Raw genomic sequence first — 22,321 nt, forward strand, 5'->3', positions numbered from 1 at the left:
ACGTCACTCGGCTCGGCGTCCTCCAGAGGGCTTCTATGTTCTACCATGTGATCGGCTCGCGGAAATCGTGCGTGGTCCGCGGAAAAATCGTCGCGCGTGTGAATCCTTTCAGCTCGAGCTTTTTGCAGAGTCTGCACGCGAGCATGGCTCGTTTTAACAGAGGAATTTAACTGGCGACGCTTTTGCTGTTGGTGAAAGAGTTTAGCTTTGAGACTTTGTCAGCAGGTTCACGAGGTAGCAGCAAAAAGCAGAGCTTTGAAGGTGTGGTGGGTCGTTTGGACGAGGTAACGAGGTTCGAGTAATTGGAGACTGAATATATGTATGTGCGTACAGAATGGTGAAATATTGTAGAAAATTTAGGATTTCGTGAAACGTGAAACTGTGAGAGCACTGAATATATCGAAGAGTAGACTGGGAGCTTGATTAATTGATAGACGAAAATGTTATACAGATAAAAGCTATTTTTATTTTGATGGTCTATTTAAGAGAAGTTTATTTCCGAGGTTTAGAAAGAACTGAGGCAAAAGAAACTCACGCACAGTCAATTCTAGTCACAGAATTTTGAATACGAAATTGCAACTGCATGTAACGAAATGTTTCAAACTTGATCTGACGTGACTTTTCCTACGTGACCAAACTCAAAGGAATCAACTCTACAATAGAATGAAACTGAACTATCGACAGTTCTACCCCATTGTTAAAAGAGCGCAGATCAGACACTTTGTCAGCGCGTCCAGAGTACCAAATGGAGAAGGCAGAAAAATCGCTAATGCAATGTCAGCTCGTTTCATAGGCCTCATGAACTATAAAAAAATCTAGGCTTTAAAATAATAGAATATTTAAAGAAGTCCCAACGAATAATCAAAAATTCAGCTACTAGTAATTTTTGTTCACTTCGCCAAACAGTTTTAGCTAAGACTCTTCGTCAGCTGATCCAAAAAGGTACCATCTGCAAAAATCTTCCCATCGCGACTGCCTGCCAGCTCGGTTCCCCCATCCTCGAATTTTTCCTGCAGCCTCGAAACTTATCCTAGTCCCAGTGAATAATAAAAATTTCAGCTACTAGTAATTTTTGTTCACTTCGCCAAACAGCTTTAACTAAGACTCTTCGTCAGCTGATCCAAAAAGGTACCATCTGCAAAAATCTTCCCATCGCGACTGCGTGCCAGCTCGGTCCCCCCAATCCTCGAATTTTTCCTGCAGCCTCGAAACTTATCATAGTCCTAGTGAATACTAAAAAATTCAGCTACTAGTAATTTTTGTTCAGTTCATCAAATAATTTTAACTAAGACTCTTCGTCAGCTGATCCAAAAAGGTACTATCTGCAAAAATCTTCCCATCGCGACTGCCTGCCAGCTCGGTTCCCCCATCCTCGAATTTTTCCTGCAGCCTCGAAACTTATCCTAGTCCTAGTGAATACTAAAAAATTCAGCTACTAGTAATTTTTGTTCAGTTCATCAAATAGTTTTAACTAAGACTCTTCGTCAGCTGATCCAAAAAGGTACCATCTGCAAAAATCTTCCCATCGCGACTGCGTACCAGCTCGATTCCCCCCATCCACGTATTTTTACTACAGCTTCGAAACTTATCCTAGTCCCAATGAATACTAAAAAATTCAGCTACTAGTAATTTTTGTTCAATTCGCCAAACAGTTGTAACTAAGACTCTTCGTCAGCTGATCCAAAAAGGTACCATCTGCAAAAATCTTCCCATCCCGACTGCGTGCCAGCTCGGTTCCCCCCCATCCTCGAATTTTTCCTGCAGCCTCGAAACTTATCCTAGTCCTAGTGAATACTAAAAAATTCAGCTACTAGTAATTTTTGTTCAGTTCATCAAATAGTTTTAACTAAGACTCTTCGTCAGCTGATCCAAAAAGGTACCATCTGCAAAAATCTTCCCATCGCGACTGCCTGCCAGCTCGGTTCCCCCAATCCTCGAATTTTTCCTGCAGCCTCGAAACGGCACGCGTCACTTGCCGTTCCCGCTCGACAATGACCGGAAAACAAACGGTGAGAAGAGCGCGATAACAACGGCGAGAGGATCGCCAATGGGGAACGCCGCGAAACACCATAGAGGCCTTTTATTGTGTCCGGCGCGCGCGTCTGTCTGCGTCCTTTCTTCCCTCTCGCGTCGTCTTGCTCGCGCTTCGGACCGTTTCTCTGGCTCGCTCTTTCGCTCCGGCTAGCCTCGGTTAATTAGAAAGTTCTGTGGTAAAGAGAGGAAAGAGGAGCGGGGCCAGGGGTTCGTTGTTACATTATTCAAAACGTCCCCCTCCCTTCTCCCTCTCACTCGATCCCTCCCTCCCCCCCCTCTGTCTCTGTCCCTCTTTCAGCCGCGCGAAACTCGGCGCTGCTTGCTCGCCGCAAAACATCCGAATGCAAACTTTTGACAACGCGCGAACGCGCCAAGTGCCGAAGCATGTCACGCGAAATAATTAACGATCGCGCGAATTTTCTCAAGCGAGAATTAACGGGAGCGTGACGAGAGGTGTCCTGTTGTTCCCCGAATTCGAGAACTCGAGTTTCCGAAAATGTTACCGACTGGCCACCTCGCGGAGCCACGGGGCGGTAAGGGTTGAAGGGGTGGACTGGTGATGGTACTCTGGGGCGAACTTTTACTTTGCTGTCTTTGGAGGTGTCTAGGGTATTTAGTTTCTGCGTAGGGGAAAGAGAGTGTAGGATAGCTATTGCTGAAGTCAGTGGATAGATGATTAGGATTCTTATTGTCGAAGGAAAATTGAGAGAATGAGAGGAAATGCTTCTAGAAAATAGCAGAGGTAACAGTAACTATTGTAGAGCTTTGTGAAGGCACAAAATACATTGAAGAGTTACTGAAAAGAAAAATTTTATGAAAATTGAAGTATCTATAATGGCGTCCAATTTGACTTCCTAATAATTGACTTTTTAATAATTAGAAATTATTGTTGTTTAATTTCAAAGAAAATTCATCACTTATGAGTGATGTATGCTTTTCTATTTTATTTCACTAAACCCTGATACACCTAATCTGAGAAAAATCTTAAGATCGAAGTTAATTTAGTGTTGAGTTTTAATTAGCATTAGCTTCTCCCTAAACTATTCTTAGCAATCTAAGTATTTATCAATATTCTGATGATTGAGGTTCAGATATTTTAGAGCTGCCTATCGCACGATAGCGAACTTGTCAATTATGTGTCAGCATTGGAATTAACTCTCAGTTGAGTGTGCAAAGGCTATACAATTCATCGAGATCAGTTAATTTCGACAACAAAAGGTATAACGTATGACAACCCTTAGACAAATATATCTGTTGCTTTATATATAGAAGGCTATGCTTAAATATATTGATACTCAAATACTATCGATATGAAATTAGAAACCATAGATCCTACTTTAGGAATCTCTAAATTCTCCTGATATTAATAATTGAGATCTACCTTCCTGTAGCTAAAAGTGTAGGCCTTTGTTGTACAACAGTACTGGACAGTGACAGTGACCATAATTAGAGAACAGAAAGGTTTGCGAAACTAAAATGAACTGCTGTCAATTTCCTAACGAATTTGCCTCCACTTACTTTCACTCTTCCGTGATCAACAGTAAAACTAATTAAAAGAGGCATTTTAAGTCTTTTGAGAGAATGATTAAATACTTCTACTTTAAATCTCTCAATTATATTACCTAACTCTTCCTTTTCTGTCTCAGAAAATCTGTTTTTCTCTTAGAGAATTTATTATTCTTATCATATAAAATTTGTATTACATCTCATATTTATTTATTGTTATCATTATTCTATAGAAGTTAACAAATTAGTGGTACCTAAATATTCTCAAAAGTCCCCTAAGAGAAATACTCCAATTACGAAATCCTACAAATCGAATTACATCCACTCCCAGAGGCCATGCTAACGAACCAGTCGCCCAGAAAAAACCTGACCCTCAATTTCATTTTTTTCCACCAGTTCTCCCGCGGAGTAGCACCCCGCAGCTCGGCCACGCAATTGGTCCAGCCGAGCACAATGAACCACCTCGGACAATCCCACTCACCTGAAGCCTGCTTCGATTTTTTCGCAAAAAAGAGACCGTCCCGCTGTGCAATTTTGTCGCCGACAGCCAATCGCGAAGCGAATCACGAAAACGGCCACGCCACTGGCCCAAGCTGACAGACCTAGCCGGTTTTTCTTCTTCTCGTTCGACTTCCGGATCAGCCAGAACGCAATGGCCGGACATGGCTCTGGAACGGTCTCTCGTTTTGTCAACTTATCTCATTGTACGCGGTCCTTCGCCCGTTACCTTTCACCTCCTCGCCACGATGCCACACTCGTTAAAGCAAATATCCTTCGAGGTGGCCACTGAAAATCGCGTTTCGAATCGTCGTTTCCTTTTCCTGTGCTAACGAGTCGGAGAGAAGATTGCTATAGGTGCGACGTTGGCGTGAGAAAACGTTTTGGACAGAATTTTGAGGAAGAGTTGCGTTGGTAATTACGTAATTGGTCTGAGTAATAATCTAGAAAAATTGAGATTATTAGGTACTTGGGTTGTGATAACAATTCAGTTAGAAATTCGATTTTTTGAGAGTTCTTGGGCAGACTATTTTCTCGTTTAGTGATCAATAGAATTATTATGAGAAATCCTCAAGAATTATGAAATGAAATAAAAATGGTATTTAGTGGAACAGTGTTCAATTTTTATCTAAAGACTAATTTATCAAAAGAAGTCTAGAACACAATTAATACTGCCTACAGCCTTAACAGAATTTTATATATCGATTGTCTTCTTATTCATCAGATAGAAAAAGAAAGATTTTCAGTCTGTAAATAATCAACCTTCAAACAGACAAAATTGTCAGTCGTATGTGCCTGTACTAAAATATCCCAAAAGTGAAAAACGACACCTCAGCTCCTCAATCTCCAACTCAACCACTCAACTCCATTTCGACACTACCAATACCAATGCTCCAAACCAATAATCATCCAGCTCCTCAAAACCCTGGACCCTGGCAGGCTCACTAAACCAGTGCTCCCAAAATCGAGCGAAGTCCAAATACGTCTAAAACCCTCTCGACAAGCGCTAAATCATTCCGAGGTACACTTTCCTCGCAACTTCGCAATTTGTCGACATCAGTCGCCGTGGCAAACTGGATCAGAGATACCCAGAGCACGTCGATTAGGACGCTGCGAATCCGAGGCCATCGAACACCATGAAAATCCTCAAAGCTGCGCCATTAAGGTGTCTCCTCTTTCCCGTTTAATTACACGCCAGCGGGGCCAGGCTTCCAGCAAAGTGGCACCGAGGCAGCGTCGAGACGCTGGCCGAAGTTCCCAAACGAGCGCGCATAACTGGCTCTGAACCTCAGACTTGACTCAGAAACCGAGGGAAAATCTAAAAACGCATCCCTGTTCCCCTGAACTTGGTCCCCACTAAACCGTATTTATAGAAAGTCCGAGTCTGCACGCGACACGTGATTCACGCGCTCGGATATTAGATTATAACGGGTGACCAGGGCCGAGAAAAGGGAGCAAAGCGTGCACTAGTCGAGAATAGTGTGCTTCGGGACACCTGACGCTGGGTTCCAGAATTTTTCGAACGATTTGGGTAAATTTGGATCATCAGAGAACCTAGAGTGCTCTGGATGGAGAGTGTCGATTATCGATTGGAGAGAAAATAGTTAATAGCTCGAAGAAAGCGCCTTGGCTTGACCCTACTGTTCGATGTCTTGGCTCTCCAAGTATGTACATAGATGAATAATTGTGGAATTCTGAAGAAAATTGTCAAGAGAATTTTATAGTGTGTTTTGTAGTTGTGAAATCGTTGCTTTATCCTGAGATTATTTAGAGAAGAGCTCCGCCTGTTATGTATAGGTATTGTTACGTAATTGAGTCTATAGTCGATAATTGATTCAGTTCTAAATTTGGATGATAGTATCCCTCTCATTAGCTTACTGCTATTTGTATTTCGAGATCTCATTGATTAAGGGAGCTTTACTTGTTATAGAGTATTGTTCAAGTCATCAGTGAATCCATGTCCATGCTGGATTCAATTCAGAATTTAAACCCTTAGCATGATCAAGGTACAGTTACTGAGAGTTCAAATCCAGATTCCTAAGGATAGAAATCCAAAAATTGAAACAAATGCATACAAGAACCCAACACTTTCGTAGTCTGAAAATTTGAGAACTTAACACATTCGAGACCAGAGTATTTTGCCAATACTGTCCTCAGCGACCAGCAATAGTATTCTCAGCTCAAAAATGACTCACATGTTGTGACATTGGCTAATTAGGAGAGCTTTCCTTTGACTCAATGAGATTATGAGACTCAAACGTGTTAAATTTCATCGCCTGGAGGACACAGTATTCAAGCTTGACCCATTAGTAACCCCATTTCAGTATCCCAAAGATTAAACTCATCTCCAGAGTAAACGAATATTCCAACCCAACCACCACTACAAAAATCAGCCTCGGTCACATCCCTCCCCATAAACTCTTCAATGAGCCTCTATCGAAGAATCACTGTACCCTGTACCCTCCCCAAAAAGAAGAAGCTTCACGCTGACCCCATCTCCTCGCGATTAGCGAGATGTCAACCGCAAGAAGGGGTCGTCGAATCGCGAGGAGAGGTCAGGTTGACCCTCGATGCACCCTCGAGACGGGATGGTCCACGAGGGGTGAGAGTCTCACCTCGGCAAGTGGAAGGTGTCTCGGAGTGACCCTTGGTCAGGTAGCCAACTGAAGAGGCGTCCCGTTCCCCTCTCGGACAAGTGAACCAGCCGACAAAGCGTATAATAATGCGAGCAGATTATCGCCCCGAAGGGTGTTCGCACCTTGGAAGGAGGGACTCGGACAATGGTGGACAATGGACCAGGAAACCGAGACTACAAACAACATAAATTTTCCTTAGGCACCTAGCATTATGCGCGCGGACTGCGCGCCAGCTCAGTCTAGACACTTTCAATTCTTTCCTCTTCTGGACTTTTTTTTTTTTCTCTTTCACGGAGGAGCACTCGGGGACAAATAACTTCGTGCTTGGCGCTTTTCCGCCGACCTGGCTGCTTTTGAAAAAGCCTATTCTGGAGTGCTTGTAAATCCATTACTGACCGAAAGTCGAGGCGACCCTACACCCTTTATCCCAGAGGCTTCTATTTCTGGTGTTGTGATTTTGGGTGGCGTGGTTTTGATTGGAATGAGATTTCTTGTTTTTGAGACTTTCGAGGCTTCTGCAAGTTTTCAAGGTTCAGTGATAGTCTACTGTAAGAACTGTAGAATATATTTGTTTGTGATTAATCTAGAGTCTAGAACGATAAATATTCTTGCGATTAATAATACTTAATATTCGAAGAATTTTTGAAAACAGAAGTAGTATATAAGTATCCAATTTTTGTAATTTCAAAAAATATATTTAAATCCCTCTTTAAGTTTCTCTATTGAATTCACTCGTGAAGTAAGCTATACGTGAATTATTCTTTCATATTTAGTTCTTGCATTAGAGATGCTGTACGTCTGTTCTGTTCTCATATAATAATTCTTCTAATTTCTCATATATGGGTAGCTCAGCAGAAAAGTGATAGAAGCTAATCAAAAAATCTAATATCAGTTTTCCTCTTCGATCGACAGTTCTAATCTCACCCACAATTTCCCACATTTATTTCCACTTCTATGTAACAGAAAAGTAAGAACTCTGCTCGCCCCAGAAAATAAATAACCCCCCGCAAAGCTGCAACATATAACATCGCCATGTCCCATACTCGTCCAATACAAAACGCGATCTGTACTCGGTTTCGCGGTCTTAACCCCGTTTTAAGGGATCTCCCACGGAGGCCAATAAGCCAGGTCGTCGAGCTTCGCGAACGAACCCGACGACATCGTATTTCAGCCGAAATTGCCCAGCGGCAGATTGGACGGACGATATACAGCCCAGCGTCGAGTTCGGGAAAGATAGCGAGAAGCTGTATCGACATCGTCTGTCCCAGTGGCTGGGGCAGGGATTTAAGGAAAGTCCCGTCTGGATGGCTAATTAATTTCTACTCCCCGCCGTTTCTTCCTGCGTAACAGATTTAATTACTTCGAATTTCCCACCTTCGTCCCGCGCTCACCGAAAAGGTATTGCGCGATCGTTCGCTGCTAAGTCGGTCCAGAAATAACGGAGGTGGGACCGACCCTTATCTTATCAGCCAGCTATTTCCAAACGACTGTCTTCTGTGGACTTCTTCTGTAGGCGAGGAACGCCGACGCGGGCAATGGTTGCGCCACGATGTTTGCTCGCGGAGAGTTAAGCCCGCGGAAAGGAACGAGCATTTTTGCTCGCCATCCAGTAGCGGACGTCAATGCGGCGTCGGACAGTGGCGGCAGGTGGCGCCATCTATCTTGAATTGGATACCGGAGTGATCAATTCCTTGATGATGGAATTGATGGAATATTTGTGGATGGAAGGAACGAATTCTGAGTAGACATTTTGAGATTTATGAATATTGTGTTTGGGTTCAAGAAAAGTTAGCTTTTCGTAGTCTAAGTACGGAGGACTATTTTTACATTCAATTGGAAAATGTTCTTATTTCTTGGAATGCGAGTGTGTGGAGAGGTTTCGAAATGTTCTTAGATTAGAGGAGTTTTTCCCTTGAAAAAGAAGAATATAATAAAGCACAAGCTCATAATGTGAAATTAAGATTCAAATTTTTGACTTACAGATATTGCTCAGCTTTACAACCTTCGATATCTTATCGTAAGGTAGATACGATTTTCGAGGACCATTTATTTTTTGATCAATTGCTAAACATTTGTTCAGCATCACCTGCTCTGTGTATTTTGAATAAAAGTGAGGATAAGGAGTGTTCATCTTGATTAAAAAATGGAGCGTCAAATGAAGAAACACTGTATTTAGTCTTCGATATTTAATTGAGGCGCTACTAAACTACTAAAAATTGATTTCTTCGAGAAATGTATTTCAGAGCACTTGTAATCTCTCAAAATTATGTCCATGGAATTTAGTTTCTTTACTAAATAGTGTACTATTCTCTCAGAAATTAAATTTCTGCTAGGAAACTATTATTCCATACTCCTAGATTCTCCCTTTGTCCATACATTCGAAGTTAAATCCATAAAATCTGTTTTCTTTACTCGCGTATTAATCCTCAAAAAATGGTTTCCTCAAGAAAACTATTATATGATACTCCTAGTCTCTCCCCTTGCCCATTTTCTGAAAGCTAAACTGTAAACTCTAAATTAAACTCTACTAGTATACTAATTTCTTAAAAATTAATTTCCTCAAGGAAACTATTACTCAATATTCCTAGTCTCTCCCTTTGCCCATCTTCTGAAAGTTAAATCCATGAAATCTAGTTCCTCCACACCCTTACTAATCCCTTAAGAACTGATTTCCTCAAAGAAACTCTTCTTCAACATTCCCACTTCCTCCCACCTCTTCAACTACTCCCAAAAACCAACTACATATCCACACATCACCAACTTTCCAATATCTCCCCAATTTCCACCCTCCCTTCTTCACACCCTCGCCCCCCAAATTACAGTAAGTGTCTCCGCCCAATTCGCAAGCATCTAATACCAAAGCCGCCGCAACCAGACGCTGCACAACACCCAGTCGCCCACGAGTCGAGCGTAATTCAGCGTCTCTCAAAGCATCGAAACGATTCCTCTGTCAGTAACCCTCTCCCCGTGCCGCAAGAGACGTCGCCATTAGCGGGACTCGTGTTACAAAGACTTTTTGCGGGATTCGCGTGCTTCTGGGATCAAAAGTCGTCCTCTGGCGGGGCCCCTCGCGCGAGAGCCTACCTGGCCACGTGCTAGGCCCTCCGAGGAGACAGTCGTGGCGAGGAGGAGCCGCGGGAGGGCGAAGAGGAAGGAAGAGGACGGGGAAAAGGGTTCTCGCCACGCGACCGACGTTACGGAGGTTAATCTAAGGAATCAAATCAAAGTAGTTTTTTGCCGAGGTCGAAGCCGCACAGGCCTGCGATCGTGTCGATGGGAGGGTCGAGGAGGGGGGCTACGTGCTCGCGGAGGAGGGAGAGGGTAGCAGGGATGCTGGTGGAGGAAGAACGCTGGGAGAAGGGCTTCCGACGGGCCGCGTCAAAGACAATATTTAACGCGCGCGGCATAGAAAACGCGCATATGCCGCGCACGTGCCGACAAGGGCGCGTAAAACTCACTCTGTTTGCTAAATAACATCCTCGAGAGTGCCTCGGACCGATAGCGAGCGCGCAGGGAGGCTTTGCAGGACGCCGCGAGGTGTCCTGCTATGCGGGCGTAATTGCGTCAATTAACGAGTCACGCTTTCGGGTCGACGATAACGTTGCTTTCGCGAGGACGAGAGCTTGTCTGGCGCGTGCGACGCCGATCGTGCTGAGGGCTTGCGCCGAGGGCTTATAGAAACGGGTTTTTGGGAACTGGGACAGGGTTAGGTGATATCTGGTGTAAAGTAAGCCAGCACGAATTGAGCATTTTTCGGGTTTCAGATGTGTAGGATCTTATAGGATTGAAACTTAGTTATGTACAGTGCTTGTGTTTTATTATATTCTCGATTTTAAGAAAAGGGAGCCTTCAATTCAGCCCTTCTTTCGATAAAAATACAGGGTTTGTATTTTAGACTTTGATTAGAATGTATTTCTTGATATTGTGTTTGAGGGTGGGTTTTATTTAAAGTATAGTGGTAGTTAAAGAAGAATTTTTCTGTAGTAGATTCTGCTATTTTCAAGTTTATAATTTATAATGTTAAATGTGGAATATATATAGTACTTTTGGTTAATACTGTGTTATTTTAATAATCATGCAACTATTAAAGTCTGTTATGACCAGAACTGTGCATTAAAGGAGAGTCAAGTGTTAATTTCAAAGAAATATTTAGTTTTCTCCTTGGTTGATTGATATGATCTTGAAAAATGGCGAGGGATTTCCACCAAAGATAAATACATAGAAAGTAAAGGCCATAGTGTTTCATATGCAGAAGAATATCAAGATAGGAATAAAATTTCATTTCATTTTCAAATGGCATAAAGTATAAATACAATTTTACTGAAATAATTGTCAAGAATCTATAAAAAGAAATTAATGTGGTTTAGAATAATTAAGGGCACAGAGAAACTGAAAGAAGTATATCAACTGCGAATAATGAGTCGTTTTATTTGAATTTCTTTACAATAATTATATTAAAGAATAGTAGTAATATCGATCAAATTAATTTACATAATTTACAAGAACTTCCACGTTACGAAATTGAAATTCATGTGCAAAACTATACGCTATTGTGTTAATTGTGAAACGTAGATTCTATTAATTAATTTCATTACAGCATTCTCAGCAAAAATTCATATTTTTAATCCATTAATACTGTAAGCACATTTATCAACTTTTTCAACTGTATTTCGCTCCTTTTCATTTTCTCTCCATTTTCATTTTACGTAAACGGTATTTACGATTATTCGCGAACATCAGATATTACATATGAAATGAATAAATGAATATCTCGGTCCTTTTTATTCCTTCCTCTATTATTTTCTGCTTGTATAATATCGCGAAGTGGAACAATAATTCGCGTATAATGGAAACGACCTGTTCGGTACTTTATTCTCTCCGACTGTATTTAATATTTCCTTCGATTCAATGCTGTTTTGTATTCAAACAGCTACTTCGACATTCCTTGGATAGAAGCGTCATCTTCGAACGTTAACGTGTACACACCGAACGGGATTCGTGTCATAATTGGCTTACCTAGATAAGACATAATTACGTCTCGCTCAATACCAATTGTAAGTTTAATCTTTGATCAATGAGGCGACAGGAGTATTACTTTAGAAAACAAAACTAAACTAAAAAACCACACATCAAACTTAAAGATATTAGAAATTCTCAAATAAAGACACTCAATTTGCTAGTATTGAAAATTAAAAGGGACTACTTGCTTTAAGGATTATATACAATTTTCATATTCATATTGAATACTGACTAATTAACAGAAGCCTCAGACGCAAAAAAGAATATGTAAAAGGTTACTAAATCAATTTCATATGCTTGTCAAAAACCTTCAAAATATTCGCCACAATCTTAACATAGATTTAATCATCAGCCCACGCCATAAAACTAATTCATTACTTCCTCTCATTATAATATAAAGATATCCTTCTCAACTATTTAAGCAACCTCCTCAGAGCATCGAAAAAAATCTTCATCCTAACCATCCTCCCACGTAAACGTAATCAACAGACCATAAACCAAATGACTTCATCAATTCTCTTTCCAACATACAACAGTCCTTAACCATAACAAGTAGTTCAACACTCTTCCCCTTGTCCAACTCCCAAAGTCACATTTTCCCTCTGCGGACCAATAAACCGTGAACACGTGAATTCCATGTGTCACTGTCAACGGAAAGTTACTCAGACGCGTCATCGTTTCGCGTCGAAATCGGCGGAAGCACGGCTCCATCGAAACCGTGACCACGAACCGAAAGACAGCGGTGTGGTTCGCCGATCGACGGCCACGCAGTCGCACTGTTTACTTCGTTACACGTAGAACCAGCTAGAAGGCAGATCGCGATGTAAACAGAAGGTCGTCTGCCTTCGGGGAGAGGATAATCCGCATTTGCAAACAGAAATTTAAAGGCTCGCGTCTCCTGGCCTGGTCCGTTAGACCACGAAAACACGAATCCCAGATATTCCCTGGCAGACTAATGCAAGGCAGAAAATTGGCGTCAGGAGAGCTGATTGAAAGACACTTTAACTCGGCAACGCGAAACTGCTATCAAGACACGTCAGTTTCCGGAATCCGACTCACCTTAGGACCTCGCGCGATTCGACACGAATCCCAGTCCACTGCACAAGCTTCCCCATATGTATTCTATTCTGATCAGTCACGGGTACTGTCACCTTCGGTCAGAAGCTTCTCTTCATAGTCGACTCTAATCGAGCCTCGGAGTACAGCTACTTCATAAGCTCTCTAGCTTGAGATTCCTCAGAGGGAAACAGTTTCGTGGCACTGTCACTCACGCGAGGCTCTTTGACGAGGCCCAAAGTGGACTACCATAAGCTAGGGTCAAATCTTCTCCTACGAACTCCTTAACAAACCACCAGTCTCCATCAAAGAAACACAGTAAATGCTCCAGGATCCCAATCTTTATCATACTCTCGAAGAAAGATCGAAGAACCTTCTTCCCTGGCCACCCTCAGACACCCCAGGTCATCGTCACCCCAGTCATGGCGGCCGATGCGTGAACTCTGAACCACATGTTTCCACACAGTGCACCTTGGAAGATCGATGCACCACCCATACGAGTGTCCCTCTGTCACAGTGATCGCCACTGGTCGATCTCGACGTCCAATGGATCGATGGAGAAACAGAATCCAGCATTCCCGTGGAGCTCAGCGTCGGGGTTAATCGTTGGAGGAATATTCCGGTATCTTTTCGCGACGGCGTCATCGCGCGAACTAAAGAATATCGCAGTTGTAATTAAGAAAACGGAGCCGCCGCCGCCGCCGCTGCTCTCCGTGGGGGCGAGGGGGTGCCTCAGGCTCGAGGGGGGCGGGAGGGGGAGGGTGCAGAGCGTCGGGGGTGCTGGCAGACGGGGGTTGGAAAAGTCTCTGAAAAACGCGCGCATGACAATGCCGCCCCTCCTTCTCGCCCACCCCACCCCCCCTAGCGGCCTCTTCTTTCTCCACCTCCACCTTGGCCGCCTCCTCTTCTTTTTCTACCCCTCGACGGGTGGGGGTGTCGGGGACTAATTAAAAATTTAGCCCGCGACGAGTCCTCCGAAGACGTTGGCCTGCTATCCCGCTTTTCCCGCCGCCGACACCCCCCTCGCACGGATTCATTCATTCCTTCTTTCCCTTTCTCTTCCCATCCCTCCCCTCCTCCCACCCCTCGACACGCTCTTTCGCGTCTTTCCGCGTCGCCTTCGAGACGTCCACGCGTCTTTTATTTTCATCCCGCCGCGACCACGCGACCGACCCCGATTCCAGAGTTTCCTGCACCCTTGAGGATCTTGATCTTGAGGATATCTGGAATCGAGGGATCTGTTTATCGATTCTTGGGTTTTCAGAGGGGTTTACGTAGGAGGTGGTTCAAATTCGATTTTTTTTAGAATTTTCGGGAGAGTTTCTTTGACCTTTGACGAGGTTTCTGCACCCTCGGGGATTTTGGTCTTGAGGATCTTTGGAATGCAGGGATCAATCTATTAATTCTTGTGTTTTGGGATACAATAGAAGAAGTGAGATATAGTAGCTTAGAAGGTGACTTAAAGTCGAGTTTCTTGGACTCTGGCAAGGTTTCTACATCCTTTGAGATCTTGATCTTAAAAATCCTTGGAAAATAAAGGAATCGGTTTATCCATAATTGGAATTTAAGAGAGACTGACATATAAAATGATTTAAAGTTAGTTTTCTTGGCCTCTGCCAAAGTTGCTACATCCTCTGGGATCTTGATGCTGAATATCTTCGAAAAATCAAGAATCGATTTATCGATTCTTGAGTTCCAGGACAAACTAGAGCAGGAAGTGACTCAAAGTTGATTTTTAGAGTCTTTAGTTGTTTTTCTCGGGGGTTAAGGGTATCTGGATATCGAAGAATGATGCTGGGTGATTGGAATCGAAGAGAACTCGCGTGACTCGATCAGTGACGATTTATGGTGCACTGATCGGCGACTCGAAGAGTTTCTGGTCCGTCCACGAACGTGAGCTACAAATCGAGCGGATTTGTCGATGATCGTTTACACGAGCGACATGGAGGCTTTCAGACCGCTTTCAGTCTTTCGACGTGATCGATCGAGGAGGAAGAGATCCGACGATCGATCCTGCTGCAGGATCGCGGGCTTAAGTGGCTACAATGTGTTCCAATTTCCACGTTCTTGGCTTTGCTTACTTGCCAGCCAATATAATTTTAGAGCTGAATGTAACTTCAGGAAAATTTGAACAGAGATTTCTGAAGATTTCACTAGCTTCAATAGAACTATAGAACTTGAATTTCGTGGAGTGACAGAAGAGTTAAAGCGTGAAACTTTCCTGAACTTAATTACAATAATACAGTTTACAAGAAGCAGAGGGCTTTATGCATTCAATATCCTCTCTACGTATTATTCTATTCTAATTTAGAATTTCCTGCAAATATATAAAATAATTTTCACGTGGAGAGATTCTGATCTAACAAAACACTCATTCACTATACCAGGCTTCAGAAATCCTAAATTTATTACGATTGTCTCGACGAACAGAGACACAAGCTCGTCAACAACATTCAAGTAGAATCAACCAACAAAGCACCAAATTCTCTCAGAAGTCTCCTTCTTCAACAGACCCTTCAAAAGATCGAAATCCTACTTATATCTTCACAGTTTCAAGAAACTAGAATCGACTCTCGCAGAATCTCTCGAAACACGACTGCCCAACTCCAGCAGCACGTTTCCCCAACTTTTCAAGTTCAACTTCGAGGCTTCGTGGAATGCGGCTCGCGGAATCCAAAAATACAGCGGCTTGTTCCGGTCAAGCGACGCTGGCCGCCAAAACAACAGTCAAAGTGTTTATGTCTAAGGTTCCACTCACCTTGCGCGATCCTGACCGCGGGCATTTTGATCCTCATGGTGACGTCCTCGATCTTCGCAGCGTGCTGCACAGGCTATCTCGAAAATCCTCGTTTCCCTCGTCCAGGACGGAAGTCGAACCCGATCGTCGATTCCCTCAGGCAGGCTGTCTTCTTCCACTGAAGGGGGAGGCGACGACCACGTTAGAAGGCAAACCTTCAGTCAGTTAGACAAAACAGGGTCGTCACGCGTCTGCCCTCCCCCTCACCGCCCCACGCAATTCTTCAGCAAGTCCATCCGTGGTTTCACCTGTTTTACCTCGCGGAACTTCACTCTCTCGCAGGCTCTTCCTCCAAGAACCCCCCGAAACACTCTCCCTGTCCCCTTGTTCTCAGTTCTCACACAATATTCTGAGCTGACGATCAGCTCGACTCGCACTTCTTCGTCAACTACTGTTCGTCCTCATGTTCGCCGCGGTCACTCGAGGCCAGCGGAACGGCACTCGCCGAGTCACTCACATACGTCGTCGACAGAAACCCTTCTGGCAAGCAGTTACTAGAAAATGACAGTGGCCTAGGTTCGCCGGCCGCCGCTGACGGCGGTGCACCAAACTCAGAGTACCAATCTCGTTGCCGATCTCCAGGAGCCACGGCACTGGAGTCCCTATCAGAACCTCGTGGATCACTGGCAGAGATCTACCACTGGTGTCTGTCGCCGTCGCATGTCCACAGGTCGCACGTAAACTCGCGATCCATCGGTCTATCACTTCCCTCACTAGCTATCCAGGGTCGGCGAAAAAAAGGAAAACAAAACAAGTGGTGGGCTGTCCGCTCTGACGTTCCGCTGTCTTCTGGCTGCCGACGATAGGGATCGCCTACTGTCGAACTATCGCCGCCTGTCACGCATCTCTGGCTGCCTCCTGGCCCAGTGTTGGTCCCTCGTCCCTCGGGCCGCGTACGACGCGAGTGGCGATACGCGGCGAGGACGACGCGTGTCCTGGTCGCCTTGCAGGTCCTGCTGGTCTGACGAGTCGCCTGGCGCGCGGATGCTGGATGCCTGGTGCCGGCGTGGACCAGAGCGACGATGGTCCAGCATGGGTCGTATCTCTGAGTGGACTGTGCCGGACGGTGCGCCTAGTCGTGCCGTGCGGGACCTGGTGTGTCGGGCACTGCGCTCGCTTCGGACGCGCTCGGTTCGCCTCGGCGCCGAGGCCGGACACCCCACGCGCTCTCGGGGTAGTTTTCACCCCCGTGGTGGGGGTAACGCGCTGCCCCTCTCTCTCTCTCACTTCGCCGCCTGCTGGCTCGCCGCTCTCGGTTCACTCCTCTCCTGCTCGCTCCGACGACGCTGCTCCTCTGTGCTCTCTCTCGCCTCTCCCTTCCCTCGGCGGCACGTACACGCGCGTAGCCTGTCGTCCCTCCACGTCCCTTCTCGCGTCTGCTCCTCTGCCCACCTCGATCGTTCGTCTCTGTCCAGGCCGCGAGTCCCGTGCGCCAGCAGAAGAGTTTCACCGCAGACAGCGCGCGACGAGCCTCTCGTGGGTATCTGCGCCAGGGTAGCCGCGCTTTTTTTCGAATACACCCCTCGGCTTTTCTGCTCCTCTTCGATCCTTTTTAGAGGCATTTTTAGAGACGAGGTGGCATGGCCGTTCGCCGATCGGCTGCCAAACGCTGCCGAAACGGTTTCCAGGTTTCGAGGACGGTCTGGGGAGGAGGACTGGGGAGTCTCAGGGACGATTCGAGTTCGTTGGGCATTTAAATTACCCGGGTAATTTCTGCGCGGGTTAATGCTGGCTGGATGAGTGCCAGGGTTTTGTTGACGATCGGTGTCACATTTGTTAGAGTCGTGTTACGGAGGAGAGGTTTGAGGGTTATTGATGTGGGTGGAGGTTCTTTTGGATGGGACAGTTGTTGGGACGCTTTGTTTTGTTGGTTTAGTGAATTGATTTGGGGAGCGGGACGGAGGTTTGAGATGTTCTGGGAGATCTTTTTGGGCGAGGTGGGTTCGATAGGCGGAATTCTATGAGACGTGTGTTTTCGGGTTTGGTATGGTTAGTGTTTGATGTGTTGGGTATTAGGTGTTTTATTGTAATCTTGTTTTGAAAGAAGGATTTTCTTCGGTCAATCTTTTTATGATAGTAATAGGAATCTTGTGTTATACAGGACAGCTAAGACATAAACTGAATTTTATTAAATATTTCGAAGTTTAGAAGTCACACATTTATCAATTACAAGAAAGTTAGTGAACAGTAGCATACACAAATTATTATTTTAACATGCTGTATTTATATAGAAGAAGTTTAAGAATTATTCTAGAATTATTTCATGAAAGTTTTCTAGCTTCATACATGAAAAAATGTCTTCACATAAAAATTTTCTTTCGTCGAGCACTGTAGATGCTACAATTAATATATTAACACATATAAAAACTATAATTACAGCTATAGTTTGAAGATAAAACATGTTTTGATCGTGATTGCTGATATAAATAGTCTTTAATTGCTCAGAACCTCATTGATGAAATTCCAGTAAATGTTCCAATTAAATACATATATATCTTAACCATGTAATCTTGAATATGGATATAGATTTAATATTGCATTGTAATAATAGCAACAAATTTACACTTTATAATTTCAAATATCTGAAAATTTCTCATGAATTAAAATTAGGTTTCGATTTAATAGTATCCTAAACTGTATACAAATTACTGAATCCATTAATTCTTAAAAATATTCCTTCTTTGTTGTAAATATTCAGTACTGAAGACACTCAGACACTCAACATGAATTTAATTTAATATATGGAGTATACAAATTCCATAGAATTCATATATTTTCATTTGAATAATGAATAGTGTCACGTCGAGCAGTCTTCTCCTTTTTGATTCTGGATTATCACTTTATTTACTATTCTATTTAATTAATTATGTCTACAAAGGCAATGAAATTTGTAACACAATCAGATGTTAAGCTTCTTCAATTTATAGCATCTGAATCTGAATATCACAGTCTAATGATCTACTTTAATCTAATAACCTTAACCTGATAACAGCATTTCTCAAAAGTTCACCACACTTAGAACCTTGATTGTCTACCTCCTCTGTTTCTCAAAGTGTCAATTACTCAGTGTTCTGTCTATATCCATAACTATACGGCAGATCAATGAAAGTCAGTTATGAAACACGTCAATTTTACATACATATGCTACTCTCCTTTACAAGCACAGATATAACTCTGCCAAAAGTACCTAGAAACAAGTCTAAATAAAAACTAAAACCTAAAAACACTTACAATAAGACTACAAGTTAACCACGAACCATAATTTAATTACAGTCTTCCTAAACTCAGAAAAACTGTTTATCAAAGCACACTTTAGTCTCCCATTTCCTGTTAAGTCAGTTAATCTAGATCTCTCATATCCTCGAGATCTGCTTCTCCTCTTCCCTCTTGCACCACAACCTCCACCCACGCATCCCCTGAAACCACCCCATTAAAAATCACCGAGTATCCCACCTAACGTTCATCGATCCCACTTATCTCTCCAGCATACCAAAGACAGCACCACGGAACAATGCCATCCGTCACTCCCAAATCAACGTTACGGCTCCACACACGTTGATTACCGATGCACAGTCCCCCCCAAAACTTCCCATAAACACTGTATCCCGTCGAGCCGCAGAGAAAGTGGAGTAGACTCGTACGCAAGGAGGTACCTGCTCTCTCACATTAATTATTCCGCGACTGAACCCTTCATCCGCGGTGGGATCGATACCCGCGACGCGGATCTTTCCGCGGGATTACACGTCCAAGGATCTCGATCCTCGCGGCAGAAAGAGAGCGCGGAAGAGTACGAGCGAATAGAAGTCTCCGAGGCGACGCATTATCCTCCCGCCTCGCATTATCCTGGATTTCAGCGTCCGTCGACAAAGAGCCCAGGAAGCGGGAACCAACTCGCGGAAGGACACGTAATTCCCGCGGTAGACGCGTGTATCGCTCCCGCGACGAGGGGCACGCGATGGCGCGCTTTAATTTCGTCCCTTTTCTGCTTTCCTTCCGAAACGATGGAAGGGGAGGCCGAGCAGCGGCGAGAACGTTTCCCAGGCTTCGACCCAGGCCTGGCCCTCCTCGGGGAAGGATCTGAAGTGACTTTTAACTAACCCGAGGAATTATCTGTTGCGGGCCCTGCTACAGAATCTCGGGCTCCTGGACAGTGTTCCCTGGACCTGTCCGAGGTATCTGCGGCAATCTGTGGGACGACTGTGTTTGGCTGCTGCGCCGTGCACCGACTCTGAACCTTGCCACGGAAGTTCCGTTAAGCTTCCTTCAGCTTGTGAATGAGGCACGCTTTTTCTGCTGGTGTTATCTAGTGTTTTGGGTCAGCTGGGAATTTTTTTTGGAGAGGTAGGATTGGTCGTAGGATGCTGAGATACTTTGGAGCTTAATTAGTGAGGAGCTTTTATCCATTTGGAATATGTGATCGTGTTGCATACTCTTTGTACGTACACATATTAATAGACAGCTCTGCAGAGTAAGTACTTAGAATTAGATGAAAGGAGAATTTAATACTCCCGAATTTATATAGATAGATTTCCATGTAAAATCCTAAATTAAACTGGAAAGTATCACACGACAGAATCTTCAACTTTCAGTCTCCTCACTTAATCAAAGTACATAATTATCACCCAGTACAAACACTTTCTAAAATTACACAGCAGAGTATGGAGTCTCCCGATAAAGATAAAGAAATAGCCCACGAGTTCTCTATCTATCTCTACGAGCAGTACAGGTGTACAAACTTCATCTAATTACCAGAACTATCAATCTTCCAGAAGCGTCTCAGACTCAACTGTGTCCACTCTCAGAAAATATTCAGACCTACATTCTCTGTATTTCCCACTACAAATGCCCCTTTTTTCTTCAGAATCACAAGATATCAATCAATATCTGCGTATTAGGAATGATTTGGAATTATAGAAATTTCGAAATGACCATCAGAATGACTGGAACTTCGAACGCTCCAGGACGACTTTATTGGGCAACATTATCGGAGGCACGTTTAAAATGTTGGCGAATTTATAACCGTGGTATCCAGCGCGCGTCGTATTTATTGCAGTGCCAGATAGATCGTATCGTCTATTTGGAATGCATAAGTTATCAAGCCTGTTTATTACGGACGTGCACGCTATATAGTGCGGGCTGGCCTGCGCCAGGAGAAATTCCAAGTGCATCTCGGTGTGTATCCCTAGAAAACGCAGCGATCCGTTGACCCGTGTGAAACTCCCACATTCATTACGTGGGGGCACTGTGTTTCAAACGTCCGCAAGTTCATACAATTTTTCCTCGCGTCTTAACCCATGGGTTTCTACGATTCCCCGCACAGGAAGAGGTCTTATACGGTCACTCCTCCGGTGTGACTCCGCGCCGCTCCACGACCGTTTCTTTCCATGCCTCCATGATATTTTTAAATACGCTGGCTCGCTTGGACGAACTGACTTTATTAATCGAAGCCTTTGCGCGAATTTCTTTCGACGAAAATTACATATTACACTTGCTAAGGATTGTAGTGACTAGGAAGGAGTAGGATCCACAGTGTCTTGAAATTTGGGAAGATGTTTTGTGGAGTTTTGTAGGGATTTGAGGGAAAGAAAGGAGTTCTAAGAGGAATTAATATAGGTTTTATAAGGAATGATAGTTTGGTAGTGTGAGATAGTAGGATTTTTTGAGGATTTGAAGGTTTTTAGGTAATTTATAGTGTTTTTACAGGACTTGTTTGTATCCACTTAGTTCTATTTTTATTTGAGAGACCTCAATTCTGTATCACTCAATTCTATATCATGTCAATTCTATATCACTCGAATTCAAATAATTAATGAATTGGTCTATTACAGAAACAATTTTTAGAAATGTCTAGAATTTTATTTTCCTATATTAATGCACAGTGGGATTTTATATTTGACTATAATACAATAGTGGTCAGATAAATTGTATTACACTAAAATATGAACCTACTTTCATGAAATAACTTGTCTAGTGTTCTACTTGTGTACGTATTACTTATAAGGAAATATTAAGTACAGTAATGCACTACATGATGGTTACTAGAATATTAGAGCAGAGTAGAAGACTAGATTAGAATTTATTACTTCTCGATATTAAAATTCTAATACAATTCTAGCTTCATTTTTATGAACACTGAAATTAAACCTCTTTCAAATATCCTAGGATTAATAAATCCTGACAATAAAACAGACACCTGATTACCAAATTAAAAAAAATAAAAGTCACTATTCTCCTCACGACCTAATCTACCAAAAATGATCAAGAATCGTCGCATACTCAAGAATGCCACTCCAAGCAATAACTACAAAGCTACTAACATCCTCCTACTATTAGTATGAGCCTTCCTAACTTCCTACTTCGCCCTCGAACTTCTTCAAGCCCCAAGAACCTCACAGTTTTCCGCCCAACAAATAGCCACAATTCCCCGCTCCCAATTCCCCGTCTCGACCGAATCCCAACACCATCTCGGCTCCTTCCTTCCCCCCCGCCCGAGCCTCCGCCACGTGTGGACGGCGTACTCCATTTAGCAGCTTGCCTAGCGAAGTCAAACAGCACAGCGACCGCGATAACGCGTCCCGTGATCGCCGCGTAATTTACAACGAATAGCGATACAGTTACGACACATCCTAATTTCCAGCTCGGGCCCGTGAGAAGTCGCCAGGAACTTGGGCAACCGTGAGGCGCAACGTATCTCCCTCGATCTCCCTCTCTAAAGCCGAAAATCTCGTAAGACAGCACGGATCGCGGTGGAATCTTTACTTCCGACAGATGCACT

General features: G+C 43.6%; 1 protein-coding gene across 1 annotated transcript in view; it reads right to left on the reverse strand.

Moving 5' to 3' along the window:
• Cph (BCL11 transcription factor chronophage) overlaps positions 1 to 15,643 on the reverse strand; it is a 36,833-nt gene extending 21,190 nt beyond the window's left edge. The window contains exon 1 of the mRNA XM_076391174.1: positions 15,508 to 15,643. Within this exon, the coding sequence (XP_076247289.1) occupies positions 15,508 to 15,544 (37 nt within the window). The 5' untranslated portion in view covers positions 15,545 to 15,643. The remainder of the gene's footprint in view (positions 1 to 15,507) is intronic.
• Between the last annotated feature and the right edge of the window lie 6,678 nt (positions 15,644 to 22,321).

The sequence above is a fragment of the Calliopsis andreniformis genome, unplaced genomic scaffold (genome assembly GCF_051401765.1).
Source record: "Calliopsis andreniformis isolate RMS-2024a unplaced genomic scaffold, iyCalAndr_principal scaffold0022, whole genome shotgun sequence".
Lineage (NCBI taxonomy): Eukaryota > Metazoa > Arthropoda > Insecta > Hymenoptera > Andrenidae > Calliopsis > Calliopsis andreniformis.